This window comes from Vicia villosa, unplaced genomic scaffold, assembly GCF_029867415.1.
Source record: "Vicia villosa cultivar HV-30 ecotype Madison, WI unplaced genomic scaffold, Vvil1.0 ctg.000177F_1_1, whole genome shotgun sequence".
Lineage (NCBI taxonomy): Eukaryota > Viridiplantae > Streptophyta > Magnoliopsida > Fabales > Fabaceae > Vicia > Vicia villosa.
The window spans coordinates 262303-288788 of record NW_026705051.1 but is presented as its reverse complement, the minus strand read 5'-3'; the positions used below and the strand labels follow the sequence as shown (position 1 = coordinate 288788).

The following is a 26486-nucleotide window of genomic DNA, read 5'->3' as shown; positions in this document are numbered from 1 at the left end:
CTACTCTCTGTTATTTCCAATGGCCATCCACCACCATAAATGCATCTTTATATTGTGTACTATCTCTTCTACATCTTCTACTGCATTATTGAACACCATATCATTCCTTTGTTTCCAAATACACCAACATACAACTGTCCAAAACACTCCAGCCCTCCTCGCGGGAATTTTTTTATGTAAAGCTTCAAACCAATTCAAATAGTTACTAGAGCAATCATCTCCATCCGTCACAAAAATTTCTAACAAGATTTGAATCTTTTCCCACACCCTTCTCAATTTGACGCATCGAAGAAACAAATGATTTGCATCTTCCTTGATCGGGCATCCGAAAACACATAAACATTCTTCATTACCCGCGATGATGTCTCTTCTAAGCAATTGTAGCCTTGTTGGTAATCTGTCTTTTAGCAATCTCCAAGCGAAGATCTTGACTTTCCAAGCGAAGATCTTGACTTTCGACGGCATTCTTACTTTCCAAATCACCTTATTAGTTTGTCTTGAGGCAATCTCTGCAACTGACGTAACCGTTTCAGCCACCAGTTTTACGATGTTTGCTATTGTCTGCACCAGAAAAAAAATCTAAAAAAAATCTAAAACACATAGATTAGGACAATATTATTGTTACTAAAAATAGAAACAACTCAGGTAAAAAAACGAACCATATACTATGGAGTGACACCAATTGGCACTTAAGAATGATACACTACAAATTCAACCTGCAAATAACATGAAACGCCAATTGGTACCAAGAAAAGGGAGACTTTTCTTATATGATAGATAATTAAAATAAAAAAAAAGGATGGTGCACTTATTTATACACGATCAATCAATGATTATCTCGCCAACTTAAACCTAAACAGTAAACACTAAAATATTTCAATTTGATAGATGTGTAATACTCTTCTACACAACCAGTGCCCTATCAATAAACTTTTAAAATAAACTATAAGAGTTATTATTAAAATAAAGGAGAGGAGAAGTTTAATAAGGTAATGATGACTATGATGAAGTTAGTACTAAAAGTAAATAAATAAAATTGTAAGTATAATAAAACATATGAGTAATTTTTCAAAAGCAAACAACATGTACAAAGATAATATCAAGTTCTTACATCAGTTACACATATCTCAAACAATGTTCATCTAAAAGAAATAAGGGTGTTAACTGTGTGAAGTATAGTTCATATTTTAATATTTACTTTCTTACCATTTCTTTGCTTTTTAGTGTCCAATTTGGTTAAAAAAGCCCTCTTACAACAATCGCATCTGAATTTGGCATCATTATGTAAATGTTCCAAGTGCTGCATTAATCTACCTATGTTCTTGAACTTGTCCGGACAAGGTGACATCCAACTTTTTCCATAGCTATAACTATAAAAGAAAATATATATATATATATATATATATATATATATATATATATATATATATATATATATATATATATATATATATATATATATATATATATATATATATATAAGAAACCTAGAAGATTTGTATACTATGAACTAAAGTTGGAGGCTATCAGAACAAATGAAAAAATGCTCATAACTGATTACAAAAACAGTTAATTACATAACAGCTTTAAGTAACAAAACAATAGAACAAGCAATCACAATAATTTGGTAGTTTAATCCTATTTTGTTGATGCATGAAAACATGTGGATTAAAACTTCATTAGCAATATAAAAAAAAATCAAGAACGATTAAACTAACAAAATAGAGAGAAAAACAATCAACAATGGTGAACTGGTTATATAAAGATTCAAGAATTCGGAATTCAAAGAAAATAATGGAATATTATTACGTTCTTTTTTCCATGACGTTTCCAAGAAAAAGATAAGAAATGTTGAGAGAGTGAATCAATTATACCTTCTTGAAATGAAAATAGAGAGAGAGAGATCGCCTGCTGCTTCAAAGAGAAACTTTAGAGATCTTCGTACAATAACTAGTAAACTATAACAGGAAGAATATGAGAGAGAGATATTACCTGCTGCTTCAAAGAGAAACCTTAGAGATCTTCGGACAATAACTAGTAACCTATAACAGGAAGAACATGAGAGAGAGAGAGAGAGAGAGAGAGAGCACCTGCTGCTTCAAAGAGAAACAATAACTAGTATAACAAGAAGAATGAGCGAGAGAGAGAGATACACTTGATCTACAATTTAAGCGATAGAAGAGTTATGAAAAACTTGAACTCGTGTTAACTGTTTTTATAGCTTGTCTCACAATAAGTGGTAAGTGAATTGTTTTGACCGTGTTCATAATGATTTCAAAATAACTAACTTATATTTTTAGTATTATTATAAATTGTGACTCAGAATGGTGCGGAAACAAAGTAAAAAGAAGAACAATAATATATAATTTTTCAGGTTTTAAAATATAGAAATAGAGAGATTAGATTAATCTCCTTAACTGATGATATAACTTCATTTTTTAGCTTTGTTTTTTAGCGATGGGCTAATGAAAAGAAAGAAGCACGCACACCTAATTTGGCAGAAATCTTGTGGCAAATGAAATTGTAGAGGATGCTAGATGGAAGAATAAAGAAGTGATTATGTTTAAAGGAGATTTTCAAAAAGCATATGGTTAAGTAGATTGGAATTTTTTGGATTTGGTTATGGAAAAGATGAGTTTTCACGAGAAGTGGAGGAGATGGATATCAGAAAGCTTAAAGTCCGCTTCAATTTCGGTACTAGTAAACGGTAGCCCTACAGAAGAATTTGGTATGGAGAGGGGCCTTAGACAAGGAGACCCCCTCTTTCCGTTCCTCTTCATTATTGTAGCGGAAGGATTTAATATGTTAATGAAGAGAGCAGTGGAGTTAGGAAGGTTCTCAGGGTATAAATTCAATGATGGAGAAGAATGCTTTTCACACTTGCAGTACGCAGATGATACGTTGATAATCGGCAGAAATGGATGGGGAAATATTCGGGTCATAAAGGCAAACCTAATGTTGTTTGAATTATTAACAGGTTTAAAGGTTAATTTCAATAAAAATATCATCGTAGGGATCAACATAGCCCAACGTTGGATATTAGAAGCCGCAAGAATTCTACACTGCAAAGTAGGTAGCTCTCCCTTCAAATATATTGGCCTCCCAATTGGAGCAAACTCGAGGAGATTATCGACGGGGCAAACATAAATTAATGTAGTTCGGGCCAAGTTGTCGTGCTGGAAACACAAGTTGTCCATTGGTGGTCGAGTAATTATAATAAAATCAGTATTGTCAGTGATCCCAATCTATTTTCTCTCTTTTTTCAAAGCTCCGACAAGCATGGTATCTCAACTCGAATCTCTTTTCAAACAATTTATATGGGGTGGGAGCGAGGATGAGAGGAAAGTAAATTGGGTAAAATGGGAAAATGTGTGTAGACCTATAGAAGAGGGCGGGACTGGGTATAAAAGATATGAAGGCATTTAATAATGCCCTTTTATTCAAATGGAAATGGAAAACCAATATAGAAAATGAAGGGTTGTGGTACACGGCCTTGGTTAATAGATATGGGACTAGAGCGGGAGAGATTATTAGTGGGGATAGAAACAGCTCAATTTGGTGGAAAGGCTTAAACTCGTTAGATTTAGGAGTTGTCAAAATTTCTAATACATTTTCGGTTAAGGAAGAGTATAAGAAAATTATATCGGGGAGGGAGGGTATCGCTGAACCGTGGTTGACTAAGGCTTGGTAAAAAATCAGCTCCGTTAAAAGTGTCATGCTTTGTTTGGCAAATGTTTCAGAATAGGGTAGCTACAAAAGAGAATCTTTATAAGAAATGGGTGATTGATCAGGGTTTATCCAATGTGTAGGGGAGTGTGGGGCAGAAGAAACAATTTCTCATCTCTTTTTTTAGTGCAAAATGTTTGCGTGTATCTGGTACTTGATTAGCAGATGGCTCGAGATCTCTGCAGTATTTCAAAATGAAGGATTGATTCATCTAGAACAGTTCAAAGGGCTTGTGGGCAGTGGGAGAGAATAAGAAAATAGTGTTAAAACGATCTGGACCGCTGGAATTTGGAGCATTTAGAAGGCGTGAAATGAGAAGTTGTTCAACGACAAAGAAGTTAATATTGATCAGGTTGTTGAGTGTGTAAAAACAATGTCATGGAGCTGGTTGAGATTCAAACCAAATTGAATGAGCTATACTATTAATCAATGGTTCTCAAATCCGAGGGCATGTTTGGGATGTGTGGACTAGTGTAGATATTTGAAATGGGGAGTTTGCGCTTCAATTTTGGCTTGTAGGATCCTTGGTGTCGTCAATAAATCAGAAGTTTTTAATTTGGTAGCCTGTTATGAGTGATGTTTGTTTATCTGCATCATTGGAAGCTGATATGGTATAGCTGCAAGGAGTCGGGTGCTTAGTCGTGTGCTGAGCAGGTTTTCTTGCCTAACGTCTTTTTCAGAATAATTCGTCTGTTGAAATTCGAGTAGGTGATTGGTCCCGGAGAGGTCAGACCAGATGTTGTCGCTTGAGAGGTTCAGGCTTGTGTTCTCCGGATGGTGTCGGGTGTCTGTTCTGTATTCGTGAATGTGTTTATCGATACCGTGACAATTTTTTGTTTGCCCAGCAATTCGGCTTATCTGCTCCGACTTTGGTGTTCATGGAGATCCACGGGAGGTTTAGTTTTTCGAACCGCCTAAAGTGATGTAATTCGATCTGCTTTTGACATCGCTATTGTACCCCAATTTTTGACCACTGAGATCCCACCATATTTCCAAATATTAGGATCATCATTATCTTCATGCATATCATCTGCTAACTAAAAAAATACAAAAAAAATGTTGTTTGTTGCTTGTGTCCTAAGACAAGAGGCTGATCAAGAGGAGACTGAGCAAATTAGGGTTTTGAGACCCACAAGAAAGTTCAACATTCTCCTATGATTCCAAGAGTTCTCCCATCAATATCCAATACATCCAAGGATAGTCCAATTCAAGATCAACCACTTTCAAGATCACTTGAGGCCCAAATTAGGGTTTTGACCTAATTCCACCAAAGAGTTGACTTTTAATCAGGACATGGCTCCAAGACTAAAACCATGATTCAAGGGCATCCAAATAAACATTATAATTCATTCACATAATTCATTTTAAGAGGAGACCTTGATTCATATGGGATCCACAAAATTGTAGTTCATTTGGAAAAAGTCAATCGTGTGGGTCAACCTTTGACTTTTGAGAAAAATGGTCAACCATGAACTTTTAAAGATACAAATCATCAACATATGATTGTTGAAGACATTTGACTAAAAAAATCAAGAGAATTCATCAAGAATTAAAAAGTCAACAAAAGTCAAAAATAAGGTTTTTAAGATATTTTGACCTTATTTTGGGAACTTTAAATTTCACCTACACAGTCATTTTGCAACATGAAAGTTATATATCTTGATCAAATAAACAACTTTGTCACTTATCTCATTTCAACAAAAAATGATTATTTTAAGAGATATGAAATTTTGAAGATTATGTTTTAAAAACTTAGAAATTTTTTAAGTTTTTTCACTTGAATTTTTCCTAACTTTGTGGCCATTTTTCTCCATGATCCCAAAAGAGTTTGAGAAAACTTTTAACAAGTGACTTGAGCTAGGAGATATGATTTTGTGAAGAAGGCTCCATAACACTTGAAATGGAAGGTATGAACATGAAGAACAAGGATGAATTTGGTTCAAATCTGAAAGAATCTTCAAAGTACAACCCCTCTAACTTGTTCAAGGCACCAAACTCATAAGATTACACTCTCTTTTGAGATATGATCCAAGTGTTATAAGCATTGTCCAAGATTTCATTCTATATCAAGACTAAAGGCAAGACTTCCATTTTGTAAAAGCATACTTTTGCAAAGTCCGCTCTCCTTGAGCCTCTCCCATGTCTCTTCTGCAGAAAAAGCAATTCTAACATCACAAGCAACCTCTCCATACTCAGAATAAAGTCATGGAAGCATGCTTGAGCTTGTACCTTGCTCTTGGAACCACAATTTTCTCCTTTCTTCATGAAGAAGCAATGTGGTACAACTATCACATGTGAAGGCCAAATTCTAATATTCCTTCACCCACAAACCCTAATTTATGCCTATAAATAGAGGATATTGCTCATTGCATTCCTTACACCATAAATCTCCAAGTCACCCCTCACTTGAATTTCTCCATTTTTCTTACCTTTGCATTTTTCTAGTGATTTTGAGTTCTACCAATTCTTGGTGTCAACCCAGGTTTCAAACAACTTCTAAACATCATTTAGAAGCTTTCCATCATCTCCACCACCTCCCAAAACACTCCTAACCCGAAATCACCATTTTCACCTTCATTTACATACCTTTGAAGCCTTAACCTTCCAAAACACAAACCAAACACAAACTTACCAAACTATCACTTCGGATAACTTTTACACATTAAATAGAAGCTATCCAAACACTCATTCAAGACATGTAATCTCTTGACCACTCATTTCCACTTTTTCACACCTTACTTGCACTTGAAGTTGTGTTAAGCCATACAACCCATTTTAATCCAAACTAAACATTCATACACCTCATATATTGGTCATAGAACCTATCTAGATCATTAGATAGCATCTATAACTCCTCCATCACCATTCACCATTGTTGTTTTCTTGTGTTTTAGGTGATATCGGGTTTGAATTTCTAAGCATTTACAGGTCCTTTTGAGCATTCAGTTAGCTTCATTGGGAGTTAGTGAAGCTATCCAAGTCATTAACATGCTTTTGAAACATCTCTAAAGTCCAGATTGATCACTTGTTCAGAGGTAAGTTTTTGAAACTTGCATTCGTTTATTCAAGTACTTATTTGCATGAAACTTAATACCAATCTATTCATAAACATGTAGGGATTAATAGCCTTAAGGTTTTAGGGCTTGATTTTGTGTTTTAAGAATTTAATTTTGAAAATAATTTTTAGGGTTCTTAACTTGTTTCCAGAAATTCTCGAGTTATAAGTCACATTAATTTAAAAAAGATACATGACTGGATTCGTGATTAAATTCTAAACAAGTTCCCCTTTTACATTTTTGTAATTGGTTGAGTAATCATGGAGTTGTGATTTTCTGAAAATTGATGTTGTTGTTGTTCAACGAAAAAGATGAAGATCTTCTTTTAAATTTTGTTTTCCCAGGAGTTCGGCTTTCTGCTCTAGCTATGGTGTTCATGGAGATCCACGGGAGGTCCAGTTTTTCAAACCGCCTAAAGTGATGTAATTCGATTTGCTTTTGACGTCGCTGTTTTCTGGTTCTGGTGTAGGTTTAGCTGGGGGTCGGGGCAGGTTAGCAGATTGTTTGAAGTTGCTTAAGGTTTATTGCAGTAATTTTGTTTTTCCTAGCTGCTATTAGTTTCAGGTGTGCAAGATTAGTTCCAAGTATCCTGGCTTGATAGTTTGATGTTATTGTAACTTGTATCAGTATCTTGTATATATTTAGCACTGCTTGTGTTGTTATTTTAATGCATTTTTGGCTTATTAAAAAAATTGGCATTGACCTAAAAAAAGAGTCCATGGCAAAGCTTCATCCAATTCCAAAGTCTCCTCCTATTGTGGAAAAACTGGTAACATTATTGACACATGTTATTTCAAATATGGATTAACATTTGGCTGTATATTCAAAGATAATGTAGGATTTTCCAACAATGTTGATTCCTGAGCATCATTATCCATCATCCACTAATATTGATCATCTATATAGTATATTTGAAATCAGTCCTGACATGTACAACAAACTGGTAGTATTGATTATTGTCGTACTTTAAATTTGTCTCTACTTTTTAAATAATTGCAAGCTACCAGTGTTGTTGCGCTTAAAATAAAATATCAATTTTATATAGACATACCAGTTGATTCATTCTCCGATCACGTGTAAAATCCGCAAACAAAATTTTCAAGTTTGGAGTTGTACCGAACTGTTTTACGGAAGAGCGGTGCGCATAGGTCCTTTTGGTGTGCTTATTTTATTTTTTAGGCGTTGCATGGTGTCGCATTTTATATAGCCCGAGCCTTTTTATCTAGATATTTTTAATTTCAATTTTGATCTGAATCGAACTATTATGTAGAACTACATTTCTTGTAGTTTAACTCGGTGTGTTCATTTTTATTTTTCGACTTTGTACACGCTCGCATTTTTTTTGTCGTTTCGGGTCATTTCGATTCATTTTTATTTGAAAAAAATTAAAACAAAAATGATTTTTAGTGGATGTTTTTTTTGTTTGTTTAGTTATTTTAATTAAATAAGTAAAATAGAGGATGTCAGCTTCTTAAAGGTATCACATACAAGTATACATGTTTTGATTGCACCAAGTAATAAATATAAGAGTATCGTACCCATAGGGAGTGTTTATTACTTACATATGACTTTGGTATAAACTCTATTCTTTCAATTTAAGCATGATTATAGAAAATAATAATATGAGTTCAGTTGAATTCAATGTTCACTTAGAGCAAGTACCAAAAGTATAGAAAGTAGGGATGTCAACGTGATAGGGAATGTTCAGAGGATACTTCCCCGCTCCTCGCCTTTCCCCCAAATTTATTTCCCATCTTCGTCCCCAATTCCTGCCACAGGGGAATATTTTCCCCCATCCCCATCCCCACAGATCCCCATGGAGATCCATAAAGATCAAATCTAGGGATGTCAACGGGGTAGGGAATGTTTGGAGGATGCTTCACTGCTCCCCTCCCCGCCCTCAAATTTATTCTCCATCTCCATCCCTATTTCCCCCACGGGGGAATATTTTCCTACATCCCATCCCCACGGAGATCCATAGAGATCGAATTAGAGAGAAGTAATGGAAATATATTAAGAGTGATTGAGTTGAACTTTGATCCATTAATATCTTTAGTGAAGTCATGTGTTAATGTTGTATGGTGTCGTGAAAAGCAAGGTAAAAAGGATCGAGTGGTGTATTTCTACATCATTCAAAAGCACGTATAAAAGGGCAAGAAAAACAAATCGCTAAACCTCACTTGTAACCTTAATATACGTCTGTTAAATATTCTGATTTTTCTTAATGGTTGTAGTTTCTTATTGTAATACAGTGGGAGAACTGACTTTATTATTTTCGCAAGCAAAATGTTGTGGTGAGCAAGAGTCGCCACCGACTTTTATTTTGTCCAATTTTGGAAAGGTATAAAAGTACAGGAGAGACCATGTTAAGAAAAGACTTGAGTTCGGGGGTAAGTTATGAAAAGGGAATGTGTTATCACCCTTTTCATCCGTAGTTATTTACGGGCTCTTAGTTTTCTTAGTTCGTTTGTTTGGTTTGAAAGTCAAAGTGTGTGTGTGTGTGTGTGTGTGTGTGTTTGAAAAGAAGTGGCAATATTTTGCAATGCTCCTTGTATCAGTCCTCAAGGATGTATGCGGAGTGTTTGAAATTTGTTTTGAAAAAAGGTAAGTGGTGAGAGAAATACTTTGAGCAAGCAAACTAAGGCTATTTACCCTACCCTTAGTTTCTCCTATACTGTTATGCTTTTTCGGAGGGATAGGGCTAACCATACCATTTGTAGGTAGGTAGTCCTATCTATTGGACGTGTTTGGGACATCGAAGGGTCATCGAAGGTCGTTTGAAGGCAACAGAATAGAGGTACCTTTAGCAATATCGGAGGGACAATCATCTTTCATTAGGCAACCGTTCGAAGGATAAGATCATGTTTTCGTAGGCAGCAATTCGAGGGTCATCGAGGGACCATGATCTTTGATAATTTTAAATTGCGGGACATTTTAAATCGAGGGACACGGCCATATAATCAAAGACAATCGAGAGAGGCGTACCCTAGGGGTGAGTGTGTGCGATTGATTTAGATTCAAGTATTTTTAATCTTGAATTAGTGGGCTAACGATTTAGTTTTGAAATTTTTTCACTCCCTACTTTACTAACACATGCAGATATATATTGCAGGAAAGTAAAAGCGGAAATATAGAATCCTAGCTATTACAGGGCTTCGGGGAGGGGAGTACGTAATTCAAAGTGGGGGATGTGCGAAAAATAAATCCTACGAACTATTACAATGCTTCGGGAGAATTACATACTAATCGGAAAGAGAAGGCGCGCAAAAAATTAAATTACAATCAATGAGCAATTACAAAATTATAAGCGCGAAAGCAGAAAACTGGGATATGAGCGAATAATCGGAAGAGTAAAAAAAGTTTAAGTAAATGAAGGTGTTAATCGGAAAACCCTAATAACTAACCGTTAATTATATATATAGGAATTTAACTAAATCAATTAATGTAATTACTAAATTAAAATTGATTAACTAATCAATTAAAAAAAATTATTCCTAAATCTTTAGATTAATTTATCTATGTTAATTAACCTAATATAAATTAATAATGATTAATTTAAATGGTTAGATGTTAGTTATAAGGTTAATTAGAAAAGAAGAAAAAAAGTTGAAAAATTGCCCAAAATAATGTATAGCCGCTGTTGGGACTCTATCCCTGGTTGTCTTGGTTACTAGCGCATCCCTTGGCCGAATGGACTGCAACGATCACTTGTTAGTAAATCACACAACAAATAATAAATATTAAACGCGGGTAGACTTTGAAAAGTCAAAGGAAATATTCTGACTGGGCTCTGTGCACAACGAACAGTCGAATCAGAGAGGGCCAAACTGCCACGCGTTCGTCTTCTTCAACCTTGAGCACCTGGAATTTTTTTCATAAAAATAGCTACGAATCCGACACCGACCTGCTACGATTTTTGGTAGCTAAAACCTGCACATTTCAAATTCACGAAACAAGACATATTAAAAGCATCAAAGGACATGGTTCGACTATAAACTTCCTTCTGAATACGATGGTGGCCTTAGTTCGGTCTGAAGATCCCTGCAAGTTTGAAAACGCAATCAATATACCTTCGTGCCCTAACAATGGCACAAGGCGTTACAGGCTATAAAGCTCCACACCAATGGATCAAAGCTTCTCTAATTGGTACCAGGGATCCAAACATACGATTAGTTTGACTTAAAACAACGTAAAACGCAAATTATAAGAATCATGAAGCTTACGATAATGATGAACATGTTAGGTGCATTTAGGCGTGTCATGGCACCCTGAGAATAAATTGGAACGATCGAAAAGCTCTGAAACTTGTTGGAAGGAGTGATACGATTTTTTCCATATTTTTGACTTTTTTTGCAAGTGTGGGAGAGTTGCTTGGAGGCTAGGGTTGTGTGATCCTATGGGGTTGAAATGCTTAGGTATTTATAAGAGACGAAATTAGGTCAAAAATATTGGAGAGAGATCAAGAGATTTGATTGAAATTATTTAATTTTGATTATGCACCAAATCTTTTTTTTTCAAGCTTCCAATTTATTTTCCACCACTTCTTCACGTGTTATTAGCTTGGTTAGATGAACTTGGACATGATTCAATGAATGGAACATTTTTGTGTGATTTAATTTGATTTATTTTTTATTTTATTTTATTTATATTGAATTTAAGTAAATAAATCCAAAAATAAATATAATAAAATCATAAAATAAGCATCAAATAGCCTTTGGGCCTTTAATGGTCTCAATATCACGTGGATAGTTCAAAAATAATGGCCCATTACTTGGAAATTCAAGATTCCTCATTTAGGGTTTCATGCTTTTTCTCAAATTTCTCCAACTTCTAACAATCATAACTCACTCAATTTTTATCCTATAAAGGTGTTATAGGACTTTTTGGAAAGATAAATATGTCCTCTTCAAGCCACTTTGGAACAATTTTTTGCATTTGGAGATTTTATCTTAATGATATTGGTCCTGAAAAGAAACAACTTTTTGTGAACCTTTAAAAGGACCTGCAATGTTTTTGCTCATATCTCTCAAATGATGCATTTCCTGGACTTAGGCCCAACATAAAAGTTGTATAGAATTGAATTTCCTTGAGAATGAGCTTTGGTTGGACAATTTATGATGAACTATGTGAGAATTGTGCCCAGTCAAAGTTCAGTTGACTTTCTCCTTAAAATCCTAATTTAGAAACTTTATCTCTTGATTATTTTTGGATCTTTTCCTGATGAATCATGAACAACCCTTGATAAAATGATGAATGTAACTTAAAAATATTTATGTTGACAAAAAATCAGGAGTTTTGACTGTAGGTTGACCATAGTTGACTTTTAACCTAGCATAGTCGACTGTTGACCATTTGAGCAGTTGACTGGGCAATCTTGTGAATGAGAGCTTGAAACTTGGTGTGAAGATTATTTGAGGCATATGAGAAGTCATGAAGTCCACCTGAGGTCTTAGAACCTGATTCTACTTTGAAAGAAACAAAACCCTAGTTGTGGGTTGATAGCTTAGGAGACAGATAAGTGTGCCCAATTATTGCATGGTCTTGAGTAGTTGAAGATCATGTGAGTCTGAAGAGACTTCTTGAGCCAAGATATCTTGAAATGTGATGAGAAAATTTTGGAGTATGACACTTATCTTTAAATAAACTAGGTCAAGTGAATTTCTCTACCATACTCTTTCAACCATTTTTACTCATGAGATACACTTATTGTTGGATCTCTCACAACAACAAGTTGTTACCCATTTCTAAGTTGATGAATCAAAGAAACAAGTTTTTAATCAAGTAAAACACATGGTAAATCAAGCACTAGCCACATAATATATAACATAAAAACAACTTAAAAAAGTTTAGCTCATAGTGAGCTGAATACAAGCTACAAACATGGTTCTCAAAGGAAACATCTTAATACAATAAATGAACAAAATTTTTAATCCTAAGAGGAACTTGAAGAATGACTTGAGACACTTAATCTTCAAGAGATGACTCCAGCCGTGCCAATTCTCATCAGCTAACACATAATTGGTTGAGGAAATAAGACTTTCTCACACTTCCACTATCTATGCAGTTGAACTCTTTGTAATGGAATTTTGGAATATGTGATCTCCCTTAAAATCTCCAACACAAATCTATTTATAAACCAACGATTAGGGTTTGTATGTTGTATTGGATCATGGACTTGTGTTCATAAAAGCACATCAAGCCCATATAAAATTGCGCCAAAACATAATTCTATAGCATAGGATCAAGGAATTTTTCTACAAAGTAGAAAACGGTGGGAGACAAGTTGTAGTGTGGTAGTCTGCCACAACAGTGCAGGTGGCGCGCTCTGTAGGAGTACCGTAGTATCGTACCAACATCTGTGTTCTAGCGCCTCCACTATTACTTTGAATTTGAATAGTTTCTTCCATTTTTCAGCACCACCATGTTTTCCATACATTTAGTACTTCCTTCCATGCCATCCTTATTAGCTAGCAGCTTCCATTATTAATTCTCTTTGGTCCAAGTTCCTTCAGCTTGTGCTCCATGCAGTAGACTTGTGCAGTCTTGCCTCAGATTGACTTTGTTAACCCTTGCATACACAAAACACAAGTTAAACCATTAAATGGAGCACCTATTGTGCTCCAAGCTAAAACAACTAAAAAACTCACAATGAAGGAAATTGTAGTAAATAAACAAAATATTAAGACTGAATAAACAACTACAAAGGCATGTATTAACTCGTAAAATGTGGGTTAACACACCCACAAACTTAAACCATTATCTGTCCTCAAGTGATGGGACAGGAAAAGACAAATAGAACAACATCAAGCAACTATACTTTCGGGTATTTGATTACTTTTGCAAGGGAGGTGTCTCATAGAAATCACGATTACAAAAGTGCATTGCTTTGAGTACCACGAAAGTTGAATTCATCGCCATCATTGAGGGTTTTAAGGAGATCCTATGGATGAAGAAGTTCCTTTAAGAGTTAGGCCATAATCAAGAAAGTTATGTTCTCTATTGCGATAGAGCTCGACATATCATTCAAGGTCAAAACACATTGACATGCGATATCATTGGATTCGTGATGTGTTGGAGGGAAAATTGTTAAAAGTAGATAAAGTTCACACGATTAAGAATGGGGCAGACATGATGACAAAACCTCTACCAAAGGAGAAGATAGAGTTTTGCAAACAAGTTATTAGAAAAAGAATGGGTCATTCCCTTATGGCTGGAAGGGGAGAAATGTGGGTCCAACCATTGTCACATGACCAACATACATTTGACAAAATGAAGGGTTTCATGTGATGAAAAGTAGAGAGGTTTATGGTGTACACATGGTATGGTGCATTCTTTACAAACTAGGGTCCTCCATTAGGGAATTAACATGAATTTGCATTCATTCATTAAATAAAACATCTAAAAGCATGGGATCAAGAATCATGGAGCAAACTAGGGTCTCACATAGGTTTTGGCGCAGACTTATTTATTTCCACAAAAGGATGCTTGATACTTGATCAGAAGATGATGATTGGTTCAGTTTCTTGAAAAGCACTTGATTAAATGGATTCTATTCACATGGATTACTTAACCTAGGGTATATCCCTGAGCATTTGGAATATTTGGACTTCATGAATTCAAGGTTTTCCTTTTTGGTGGATAATCCGTCACTAACTGCAATTTTTGTCCAAACATTATCACTTTCATGAATTGAAAATGAAAATGGATCCAGTGATGGCTTTGATCGGTACTTATGCAGTTTTGAACACAAAACAAGCATGGGTGAAGATAATTGCTTCCTGGCGTATCCTACAAAGAAAAAACAATCGTAGGAGAAAAAGTGAAGAATAAGCACACATGGATAGTCAAGGCTGGCTAAATTGCATAGAGTTGAGTTCACTCACCAGTTTCTTCATTATACAATGATGCAAATGAAGTTTTGTCTTTGTCACTGTTATCACCAACAAAATATAGAATGTCAGGACAAGTTTTCATATTTTGTGTGTTTCACTTTCAATCACACTCTCCTTATCAGGAAAACTCACCATCAGAGAATCTAAGGAAATGAGTGACTATAACAAACAGGTGTCCTCCCTTAGAGCTGAAAAATCTCAAATCTATATTTGTGCCACCAAGATCTGCTATTGACATGGTTACCTGCTAAGCAGATGTATGCTTTAAGTTTACATAAAGCAAGCAGACATAAAAAAATAAATAAACATACAATTCATGCTACACCAAGACTAACTAATATGAAGCCATGAGGCATGTATAATAAGCACATTTTCAGGCAAATTCTTACAAATTTTATTTTGAAGCAAATTCTAGAGACCAAAATACATTTGTATTTATCATATATATAAACATTTGTATTTATTTATTTTCTTACAAATTTTATATATATATATATATATATCAAACACTAGCACTAATAGTTTTCACAATATAAATGTATGAACAGAGCTTAGAGTGAATGGTGAAACTGTAACATCGCTTTACCAACATATTTTGCATTTCTTTGAAAATGAATATGATTCATATATAAAGACATGTAAAACTAAAACTAGTGTCAATTGTATATGAAGGACACATGCAATGAAACAAACATACATTTAGCATACAATTTGAAGAATATTGACAATAACCATGAGATATTGTTTAAATTTCAACAACCTCATATACAATGAATTTATCTTAGGTGCCCACCAGTGTACAAACCTTGAGAAACTGATAGGCCTTTGACACAGGTGTATAAGAGAAGGGGCAGAAAGGGAAATAAGGAGGAAGGAGAAAATGCACGTGGGACACAGTTAGGAATGATAGAAGGAATGAATAGTGAGGTGGTAGTGGAAATGGGGGCAGAAATAACTAATTGCTTAGGTGGCAGTCAGAGAGTGGAAGATGAGATTGAGGAAATCAGTGAACACATGGGGCAGGAGGGAATAAAGGAGGACGGAAGAAATGATGTGAGTAGGCTGGTATTGAGAGGGCATTTGGTGGCTGAGTAGTGAGAGGATTTTCACTCTCAGTAGGGTTATTATCTTAGGAATCTTAGTATTTTCCATTTACCATTTTGTAAGGAGCTACTCTCCATTCCACCCTAGTGCTGTTTCCATTGTAAGAAGTTGTCACAATCATCAATATATGACACTGTTATTAGCTATTATTACTGTTGGGGTCTATTAATTGGTATTCAGAGCACGATCTGGGTGCATATGGTAGCTACGAGAATGGAACGTATCGAAAGTTTAGAGAAAAGGACGGAGGAGATTCGTATGGAGAATCGGCAGTTGTTGGATGAGGCAATGATGGAGTTGCGTGCATTGATTATACAACAAAACAACAATCGACGCGAGGATGACGATGTTGCTGTTCGCGAACGCCGACTAGATCGACGAGAGGGGAGGATGAGGCGTTTGGAGGTCCCGTATTTTTCCGGGGAAGATCCTTATGGGTGGATTTATCGTGCTGAGCGATATTTCACAATCAACCACATTCCAGAAGAGGAGAAGGTGCTTGCAGCTTCGATTTGCTTTGAAGCAAAAGCACTTAATTGGTTTCAATGGTGGGAAGCTAGGACGGAGCGTATTACATGGGTGCTGTTGCGACGGGCGTTGTTGGGACGTTTCCAGGATGCGACGTCGGAGAATCCATATGAAGTGTTAATGAGCTTGAAGCAGACTCATTCTGTTGCTGAATTCATCGAGCAATTTGAACTCGTGTCGTCACTGTTACGCCATGCTGATGAAGAGATGCTCAGGGGAGCATTCATGAATGGATTGAAGGAAGCTGTGAGAGCAGAGGTGCGTTTACATGGCACCACCGATTTGGGTAGTACGATGAAGATGGCAAGAAAGGTGGAAGAAAAAAATAGGGTGATGGGCCTGGATGGGGGTGTAGCGAGTAATAAAATTGGGCCAGTTGATAATAGGCCCGCTTTGAAGAGTAGATGGGATGGGTCGGGTCAAGGATCCGGGTCTTCACAAAAAAATAACTCCATTACTGAGGCCCAGGGATCAAATACGGTGAAGTCTGGTCAACCAAGTAATTCAGAGAGTTTGGGGTCAGTGGCGCAACGTTCCGGTGGGTCAAGTGGTGGCGGGTTTCGTCGGCAGTCGGGTTTTCGACGTCTTTCTGATGCGGAATGGGAAGATCGTAGACAGCGTGGTTTATGTTTTCGTTGTGATGAAGCTTTTTCACCGGGTCACGTGTGTAAGAATCGTCATCTCCATGTGTTACTGCTTGGGGATGGTGGAGACGATGGCGACGGTGACGATGGCATGGAGGGGGAGGTGCGGGCTATGCAATTGCATATGGGGAGTGCAGCGGGTATGACGTCTAAGAAGTCGTTGAAGCTATGGGGAAGAATTCAAGGTAAAGCTGTCATGGTACTTGTGGATTCAGGGGCATCTCACAATTTCATTTCTCATGAGATTGTAGCTGAACTTGGCATCAAACCAGATTCAAGTTTAGAGTATGTGGTGGAGGTTGGTGATGGTCATAAGGTGCGGAAGAGAGGGATGTGTCGTGATTTGCAATTAGCATTGCCTAATGTAAATGTGGTACAGAATTTTTATTTGTTTGATTTGAGGGGTGTGGATGTAGTGTTGGGATATGAATGGTTGGAAGGGTTAGGGAAGATGGAAGCAGATTTCAGGGAGCATGTTTTGTGGGTTACTATTGATGGCAAGAGGGTAGAAATACGAGGTGACCCTCAATTATCAAGGACAGTGGCGTCTTTGAAAGCTATGTTCAAAGAATTTCATAAAGGAGGTGAGGGTTTTTATGTGGAATTGAATGTTCTGAATCTGTGCTCCCAAGAGGTTAAAGGGGAAGTAGCTGGCTTGTCTGACATGTTGGAAGAGTATGGCGATTTGTTTCGAGAGGTGGTGGAGTTACCTCCTCATAGGCGATGCGATCATGCTATTGATATTAAAGAAGGAGCTCAGATACCTAACATCAGACCATATAGGTATCCCCATCACCAAAAGGAGGCAATTGAAAGCTTTGTGAAGGATATGTTAGCTGCCGGTCTAATTCGACCAAGTGTAAGTCCCTATGCTAGCCCTTTAATTTTGGTGAAAAAGAAAGATGGTAGTTGGAGGTTTTGCACCGATTATAGGGCTTTGAATAATGTTACAACCCCTAACAAATTTCCCATTCCTGTGATCGATGAATTATTAGATGAATTGTGGGGAGCCGCTATATTTTCTAAGTTGGATTTAAAATCTGGCTATCACCAAATTAGGATGAAGGAGGGTGACATTCATAAGACCGCATTTAGAACCCATGAGGGACATTACGAGTACCTAGTAATGCCGTTCGGTTTGACAAATGCTCCGTCTACATTTCAAGCTCTTATGAATGACATTTTCAAACCATATTTGAGGAAGTTTGTATTGGTTTTTTTTGATGATATATTGGTGTACAGTAGTGATCCACATACTCATTTAGACCATCTCAAGATTGTGCCGGAGGTACTGAGAACACAATTTCTCAAGTTGAATGCCAAGAAATGTTGTTTTGGAATGGCACAATTAGAGTATTTGGGTCACATAATTTCCTCAAAAGGAATTGCCGCTGATCCGGAGAAAATCAAAGTTATGCAAGAATGGCCCTTACCAAAAAATCAGAAAGGATTGCGTGGTTTCCTGGGGTTGACGGGTTACTATAGGAGATTTGTTAAAGGGTATGGGCTGATAGCCAGACCTTTGACACATATGCTGAAGAGAGACTGCTTTCAATGGAGTGATGAAGCACGTCAGGCGTTCGAGACATTGAAGGGAAAGATGGCGGAGTTACCCGTGTTGAATATGCCAAAATTCCAAATTCCTTTTGAAATCGAAACTGATGCGTCCGGATTTGGGTTGGGGGCAGTATTGATGCAACAGGGCAGACCCTTAGCGTTTCTAAGTCAAGCTTTATCTGACAGAGGAAGACTCAAATCTGTGTACGAACGCGAACTGATGGCCATTGTGTTAGCTATACAGAAATGGCGGCATTATTTGATGGGTAGCCACTTCATTATACGAACTGATCAACGAAGCTTAAAATATTTGTTGGAGCAAAGGTTGTTAGATGGAGAACAACAAAAATGGGTGGCAAAGTTGCTGGGATACGATTTTGAGATTCATTATAAGGAGGGAAAGGAGAATAGAGTCGCGGATGCATTGTCACGTGTGGTGGATATGAAGGCTATTTCCATGGTGAGTACGGTAGATTGGAGTATTATTGTGGAGGAAACAGCTCAAGATGAACAATTGCAGAAGTTAATCCAAGAATTGGTAGTGGATCCGAAGTCTCATCCTTTTTTTGAATTTAAAAAAGGATGTTTGTGGCATAAAGGAAGGGTGGTTTTATCTTCCAAGTCCAGTAAAATACCTATTATTTTAGAAGAGTTCCATGCATCATTATGGGGAGGCCATTCAGGAGGGTTGAGAACATTTAAAAGGATTGCAAATGTTTTTTATTGGAAGAATATGAAGAGGGATGTAGAGGAGTATGTGCAGAAATGTGGGGTGTGTCAGAGTAATAAGTATCAGGCTTTGAAGCCAGTTGGACTGTTACAACCAATTGCGGTTCCGGATCAGATTTGGGAGGAGTTGACCATGGATTTTATTGGAGGACTTCCAAAGGCGAAAGGCAAGGACACGATATTAGTAGTGGTCGATCGATTGACAAAGGCTGCACATTTTATGCCATTACAACATCCCTACACTGCTAAAGATGTGGCAGATATTTTTATTGCGGAAGTGGTTCGGTTACATGGTTTTCCCTCTTCTATCATTTCGGATAGGGATAGGGTGTTTATGAGCCTGTTTTGGAAGGAGATGTTCAAAATGTCGGGGTCCAAATTGAAGTATAGTTCCGCATATCATCCTCAAACGGATGGGCAATCGGAGGTGACGAATCGAACCTTGGAAGCATACTTAAGATGTTTTGTGAATGGACATCCGAAAAGTTGGATTAAATGGTTGGCATGGGCTGAATTCTGGTTTAATTCTTCTTTCAATATGTCAATTGGGATGAGTCCTTTTAAGGCAATGTATGGTAGAGAAGCACCCACTGTAATTAAATATGCTAAAGACGGGTCTAGAGTACATGAAGTGGATCAATTGTTGTGGGAACGGGATACCATTTTGGAAGAGTTGAAGGAGCAGTTGGGGAAGGCCCAGAATAGCATGAAACAATGGGCAGATAAGAAGAGAAGAGACATTGAGTTTGAGGTGGGAGATAAGGTCTATTTGAAGGCTCAGCCGTACCGATTCAAGTCACTAGCAAGAAGGCCAAATGAAAAGCTAAGTCCCAGGTATTATGGTCCTTTTGAAGTGTTAGAGAGGATAGGACAGACTGCATATAAATTGGCTTTACCGGTGCATTCAAAAATTCATCCGGTTTTTCATGTGTCGCAATTAAAGAAGGTTGTAGGCAGTTTTGTGGTGAGTCAACCACTACCTAAAATGCTGAATGATGACTGGGAATTACATGTACAGCCAAAGGCAGTTCAAGGGGTGAGGAGACTGTTAAACGGAATTGAGGAGGTACTCATTGTATGGGAAGGGTTACCGGACTCTGATAAGACTTGGGAAGAAGCTGCTGTCGTTGACCAAGTGTTTCCGGAATTCAACCTTGAGGACAAGGTCAAACTGGTGGGAGGGAGTGTTGATAGGCCTTTGACACAGGTGTATAAGAGAAGGGGCAGAAAGGGAAATAAGGAGGAAGGAGAAAATGCACGTGGGACACAGTTAGGAATGATAGAAGGAATGAATAGTGAGGTGGTAGTGGAAATGGGGGCAGAAATAACTAATTGCTTAGGTGGCAGTCAGAGAGTGGAAGATGAGATTGAGGAAATCAGTGAACACATGGGGCAGGAGGGAATAAAGGAGGACGGAAGAAATGATGTGAGTAGGCTGGTATTGAGAGGGCATTTGGTGGCTGAGTAGTGAGAGGATTTTCACTCTCAGTAGGGTTATTATCTTAGGAATCTTAGTATTTTCCATTTACCATTTTGTAAGGAGCTACTCTCCATTCCACCCTAGTGTTGTTTCCATTGTAAGAAGTTGTCACAATCATCAATATATGACACTGTTATTAGCTATTATTACTGTTGGGGTCTATTAGAAACCTGGGTAAAAAAACTACTTAAATATCAACGATAATGGTTCTTACAAGAAAGCGAAAATGAAATCACAAGATATAAAACTCATACATGAGAACAGAGAAGGTACTCGGGCTTGTTCGGATCCTTAGCAGCTTTTTTCTACTGTTTTCTTCATGTTCGAGTGCCTTTGCGTTTCAATCTATAAAACAAAAATGACATGAAACAAAAATTAGATCGAACTACTCGGATCTAAAACTTTAAATCGAAAAACTGAATAACATAAGAGAAAATATGAATAACCAATGAAGGTATGAGGAGGGTAATACAACTTTTGGATGGATATAGAACTGGGGTTACCTCAAAGATATCAATAATAGCAACTTTGCTAGAGTCAGGGCAAACATAAAGCTCCAGTGAGGGACAAAGTGTGCTCTACAATAAGATTTCCACCCCTTCTTCTGAACTTGAGATGCTCCTTCTGTTGAAGTATAAATACAATATCATGAAATTAAAATCATTACAAAGGACCAAAAAAATATACCTAACATTATAGACACCCATCGTCAAAAACACAACATTTAGAGAAAGCTTCTTATATGTCCCAAGGTAAAGATCCTCCATAGAGACCTTCAAAGGGTGAACAACATCTTCCCTGTGTCTCTGCCTTTTGCCTCTACTACCACCACCTGTTCACAAAAATAATATTTTCGTAAAACACATAATCATAAATTAATCTTAGCATTTCACCTCACCGAGCAACTTACCATTCAAACTGTGAAGCAATGCACAACCACCATTCAGAGATTTGCTCACTTCTCCAATCCGGGCAACAACTTTAACGAAAACATTGACACCACACCGAACAACTTTAAAATAATAGAGATGGAGGGAGATGGATTGCATTAAACCTCTTGTTGAGCTTGAAACATTAATCATACATATCAATAGGTAGATAATGCATTTTATACTTAAATTTTACTATCACGACAGACATGGAATATGGCTTATTTAAGAGTTATTTTGATGCAGAATGAAGCATCTTGAAAAAATTCACCACTCTATATATCATCTTATGTGTGTGTCATTTGATAAAAAATGAAGGGAATAAAAAAACCCAAAAAACTTGAAATAAAGAGATGAAAAAAAGACTGAATTTTTTCAGAGGCTATAAAAAATATATAAGGAGTTCAAATGAATATTTAAATTAAAGATAATGCTAATTTATCTATGAGGTGTTAACAACCTACAAATAGAAAATTTATATTTGAAAAAGCAATACAAAAATTTATATTGGAAATTTTTTAATAACATCAATACACAATTTCCAGAAGAAAAAAAAAATCCATTCCATCTCATAACGATCTTGCTCCATTCTTCACTTGATTCCATCAATCCAAGCAAAACGTTATAGAAAACCAGTTTTAGAAAGAAGCCTTGATAAAAATCCCTTCTTACCATCATAAGCATCCTTTTCTTTGGCATTGCTTAAGTTGCTTATCAGAGACCAATGTATGTCAAACTCAGGCTGGTAGCCCTTTTCCTGCATGGCTTGCACGAGCTCCGACGCCTTCTTAAGATTCTTTTCCGCGTGATAATTCTTAATCACTGCGCAATACATTTTTCTCGTTGGCGTTTCGCCTCCGCGAATCATGTCCACTAAGAACTGTTCTGCTTGTTCTGTCCTCCCATGTTCGCAGAAGCTAAACACGAGCCTTTCCACTGTGTCGATTCTTGGTTTGAGATTCCAGTTTTGCATCTCAGAGTAAAAATTTGAAGCTATGTCTAATTCATTTTGTGCACATAATCCATGAATGAGAAAATCATAGCTGGTGGAAATCGGTATGTTGGATTTCTTTAGCATTGTGTTCAGAAGATGAACTGCTTTTTTCAATCTTCCGTACTGGCAGAAACGCTTAATCAAGTAATCATAATTGATATTGTCAGGAGTTAGAGATTCCTCTTCCATTCTGTCCAAAAAGCTTTCTGCTTCTTTTACCAAACCATGAGAAAGAAGATTTTCCACAATTCTTGTTTGGATGATAGAATCATGTATCCATCCTCTTAATCCCATTTCTCGACTCAACTCCACGGCTTTTTGTACTTCCCCGACGTCGCACAGACTGCTTATTACCTTCCTTAAGCTGCGACTACTCGGTTTGAGTCCTGTCAAAATCATGCTAGTCAGATAATGCAAAGAACCGGATAAATCTTTACATTGCAAGAAGCCATAAACAAGATTATTTTGACCAACTTCGTCGAGTATAACCTTCTTCTCTTCCATTTCAGTTAGTATCTTATCAACAACCGAACGGTTTCCACTAGACAAAAGATAGAAAATAAGAATGTTATATCCGATAACGTCATCAAGTGAACATCGTGCAAACATAAAGTTCTTTAAGCTCAGTGCGACCGGGACTCTACCCTTCATACACATCGATCTCACCAAGTTTTTGTAACTCAAGAGTGACAGCTCCATACTCTTTCTTATCGCAACACCGAGTAGCTCTCCCACTATTCTCAAGTCATTAGTTTTGCAGTGGCCCTGAATGAGCATATTACAAAGCTCATCATCTAAAATTAGTCCTTTAGATAATAAATCTCGGAACAGAGAATCCGCTTTCTCAATGTTACCCGAATAACAAAATCCGCATATCAAGGCACAATCAGCAGAATGAGAAACTGAAGGCTGTTCTTTCAAAATGATATCTTTTAGCGCAATAGCTTTGTCATATCTACGAGCCTTGCACAGTTGAGGTATTAACAAGACTGAAACATCCAAACAAGGTGCGAAATTTCTCTGTAGCATATCATCCAATATCGTAAAAGCTAGCGAAAATTTTCTCTCGTTGCATAAGCCCCTTATAAGATTATTATAACTGGCTTGATCGAAGAATGAATAAAATTGTAGTTGTTTTAAAATTACAAGAGCAGTATCTGTAAGACCCTCAGAAGAAAGTACTTTGAGAAATGTATGATATATATCTAACCTTTGGAGAGGGTATGCTAAAAGCATGATTTCGAGAAACTGTAATGCTTCGGGAAGCATTTTCTGATGGCAGATATGGCCGAGAAGATGTTTAAACTCCTCCAACTTTGGTAACCATTTATTTCTACAAGCAATGTTCCAATAATAATTGAAGTCCTTCATGTTTCCTTTTTTACATAAAGGTACGAGTAAGGAGGTATACGTCGAGTTCTCGATATGAAATTTGTTTTGAAGCATTTCATCGAGTAAAGATTTTGCTCGGCAAAGTAAACCCTTCTTGATGTATGCCTGAACAACCAAATTGAGGGTTTCATGATCGAGTTTGCGAGCAGACCGTGGCATTTTCTCCAAAAGTTTGATAACTGACGTGATTTGCGAGCGAGATGAACAAAGTTGTCTCACTAATTTTGAGTATTCCGGCAAAAGCAATTCTTGGCCCCAACAAAGCATCTCTTCAACCAAAACCAGCGCAATTTTTATGTTATTGCTGCTGCATTCTTTCATAACAGATGAATTGAAGTCCGGTAACACGGATTCTCCAAGAACTGAATTAACATGATTCTCAAATTCATCAACATTAGTATCTAAATAAAGCCCGTTCCCCATTTCGTCGAAGAACTCTGCTTTGAAAAGTTTCTTGTTATTGTCTCGTTTCAACCTCACATTCAGAGGATTCAAGCCCAAAATCTGAAACGCCTTGGAAAGTGGACTCTCCGTCGAAGAAAGGTTAACCAAACCACGGCTCTCCATCTCACGAACCAAACTTTTCACTTTATCAAACCGTCTTGACTTACAATACCCCGCTATAAGAACCCTAAAAGTCGAAATATCAGGTACCATTCCCCTATCAATCATCTCATCAAGAATATCCTTAGCATTCTCTAACATACCTACTTTAAACAATCCACTTATAAGAGCATTATAAGTACATAAACGCGGCACAAAGCTTTTCGACAGCATAACCGATAAGTAACTCAACGCATTTTTCATTTTCCCTTCATAACAACTCCAACCAATTAACATCCCATAGGTTGCTTCATTAGGACAAAAACCTACACTTTCGAGTTCCTTCAAAAACAAACTCGCTCTTTCTACATCATAGCTTTTACACATCGAATTCATAACTCTATTTCCAGCTATCACACTAGGAATACAATTTACTTCAACAAAGAAACTAATCAAATCCTTAAAGTCCTTCTTCTCACAATACCCAAATGCAATTTCATCGAAAACCAAGCTACTAACCTCATAGTTTTCCAAACGCAACACCTTTCGGATCAAGCTTCTCGCTTCTTGAATCTTCCCCTCAACGCAAAGCAAAACCATAGCATCTTCTACATTTCTCATCTCATCACCACACAAAGACTCACCCAATTCCACCAAATCAAACGCCACGCGAAACGCAGTCTGTGTTCTCTTCATCTTCACCAAGTAATCAAGCAGAACCCGATAAGACAACCTCGAAGGAACCATTCTTCCTTCCTTCATTTTCTCATACACAAAAACCGCTTTTTCCAATTGCTTCTCACTAACATACCCTTCAATTAGTTTATCAAAAATCCCACTACTGACTCCCCCTAAAGAAACACCTTTACCCTCTAATGAAGTAATCAAATTCTCAGCTTCTGTAAACAACCCAGCATGAACAAGAAGCAATGACATAACCTCGTAAGATTGCAAAAAATGGGTGTTATTTTTCTCAACACCCCATTTGAAAATTTCGTACAAAGATCGAACCTTTTCAACGCAAATACCAACTTTTGAACACTCGGATTGAAAACCAAGTAGAATTTGGAGCACGTGCTGGGTTTTCAAAACTGGAACCCTCCAAAATTGGCGCGTGATATCGGGGATAACGGTGGATAGTTCTAGAAGGTGGGGTTTAAGAGAAGGGTTAAGGTGTGAGTTGATGGAAAGGGAAGGAATGGTTGTTGTTTTGGTGGTGAGGTGGTGTAGAGAAGAGAGGAGGTTTGGGGAGTGGCGACGCAGAGTGGTGAGAGAGTTGAGCATCCGATGGCATGGGAAAATTCTATGGAATTATTGGAGTGGCGAAGATGGAGGTGTTGCCTGCGGTGGAGATGTTGGCGGTGGTGGTAACGGCGGCTACGATGTCGGAGAGGCAGGGTGTTGGGGACTTAAAACACCGTACGTGGCTCCGAGCCGAATACGGCTTCATTCAAAAACGTTGAAGTCGGTTCAATTTTTTTTTTCTAATGAAATATTTAATTGATCACTCTAAATTTTCCTACACTATTATTATTTTTAGATGAGTTAATAATAATAATAATAATAATAATAATAATAATAATAATAATAATAATAATAATAATAATAATAATAATAATAATAATAATAATAATAATAATAATAACTCAAACATAATATTAATTTTCAATTTAAGTATAGAATAAAATATTTTGACTAATAATATTAATATTCTTCAATTAAAGGATTTATGTTTAGATAAACCCTAAGAGTGTTTATATTATGACCATAAACCCTATTTACATAAAAAAAAAATATATATTATGACCAATTCTTCGGTTTTTTCTTCAATTGAGATAGGCTAAGAATGTGTTTGGATGAGGTAATTGAAAATTTTAAAGGAAATTAAAATTTAAAGCAATTCAAATGATTC

The 26486-nt window shown here is 36.8% G+C and overlaps 2 protein-coding genes across 6 annotated transcripts; both read right to left on the bottom strand.

The window, feature by feature from the left end:
- Nucleotides 1–14912, bottom strand: LOC131624988 (uncharacterized). Its single transcript, XM_058895900.1, has 4 exons — nucleotides 14845–14912; nucleotides 14666–14712; nucleotides 14437–14570; nucleotides 1–561 (listed from the first exon to the last, which is right to left on the bottom strand). The coding sequence occupies exons 1-4, from the start codon at nucleotides 14910–14912 to the stop codon at nucleotides 1–3; spliced, it is 810 nt and encodes a 269-aa protein (XP_058751883.1).
- LOC131625008 (pentatricopeptide repeat-containing protein At5g15280, mitochondrial-like) lies at nucleotides 13007–26052 on the bottom strand. 5 transcript variants are annotated; one of them, XR_009290698.1, is made up of 7 exons: nucleotides 22318–26052; nucleotides 21627–21728; nucleotides 21420–21548; nucleotides 21220–21340; nucleotides 20971–21061; nucleotides 14666–14918; nucleotides 13007–14570 (listed from the first exon to the last, which is right to left on the bottom strand). XR_009290698.1 is itself a non-coding variant. In XM_058895921.1 (5 exons), exons 1-5 carry the CDS (start codon nucleotides 25856–25858, stop codon nucleotides 21034–21036), a joined length of 3921 nt encoding a protein of 1306 aa, XP_058751904.1. In that variant the 5' UTR covers nucleotides 25859–26052; the 3' UTR covers nucleotides 20901–21033. The 5 variants fall into 5 exon arrangements, 3 of the variants coding, with proteins under 3 accessions (XP_058751904.1, XP_058751905.1, XP_058751906.1); XR_009290699.1 differs by lacking the exon at nucleotides 13007–14570 and having other exon boundaries at nucleotides 14606–14918; XM_058895921.1 differs by lacking the exons at nucleotides 13007–14570; nucleotides 14666–14918 and having other exon boundaries at nucleotides 20901–21061.
- Between the last annotated feature and the right edge of the window lie 434 nt (nucleotides 26053–26486).

Coding starts and splice junctions, on each gene's coding strand:
- LOC131624988 (XM_058895900.1), bottom strand. CDS start 14,912: ATGTCAATAGCAGATCTTGGTGGCACAAATATAGATTTGAGATTTTTC. Junction 14,571..14,665: donor ATTGTATAATGAAGAAACTG/GTGAGTGAACTC, acceptor TTTTCTTTGTAG/GATACGCCAGGAAGCAATTA. Junction 562..14,436: donor ATGTTTGGACAAAAATTGCA/GTTAGTGACGGA, acceptor TTTCTGGTGCAG/ACAATAGCAAACATCGTAAA.
- LOC131625008 (XM_058895921.1), bottom strand. CDS start 25,858: ATGCTCAACTCTCTCACCACTCTGCGTCGCCACTCCCCAAACCTCCTC. Junction 21,341..21,419: donor TGTTGTGTTTTTGACGATGG/GTGTCTATAATG, acceptor ATACTTCAACAG/AAGGAGCATCTCAAGTTCAG. Junction 21,062..21,219: donor CTATTATTGATATCTTTGAG/GTAACCCCAGTT, acceptor TTTGTTTTATAG/ATTGAAACGCAAAGGCACTC.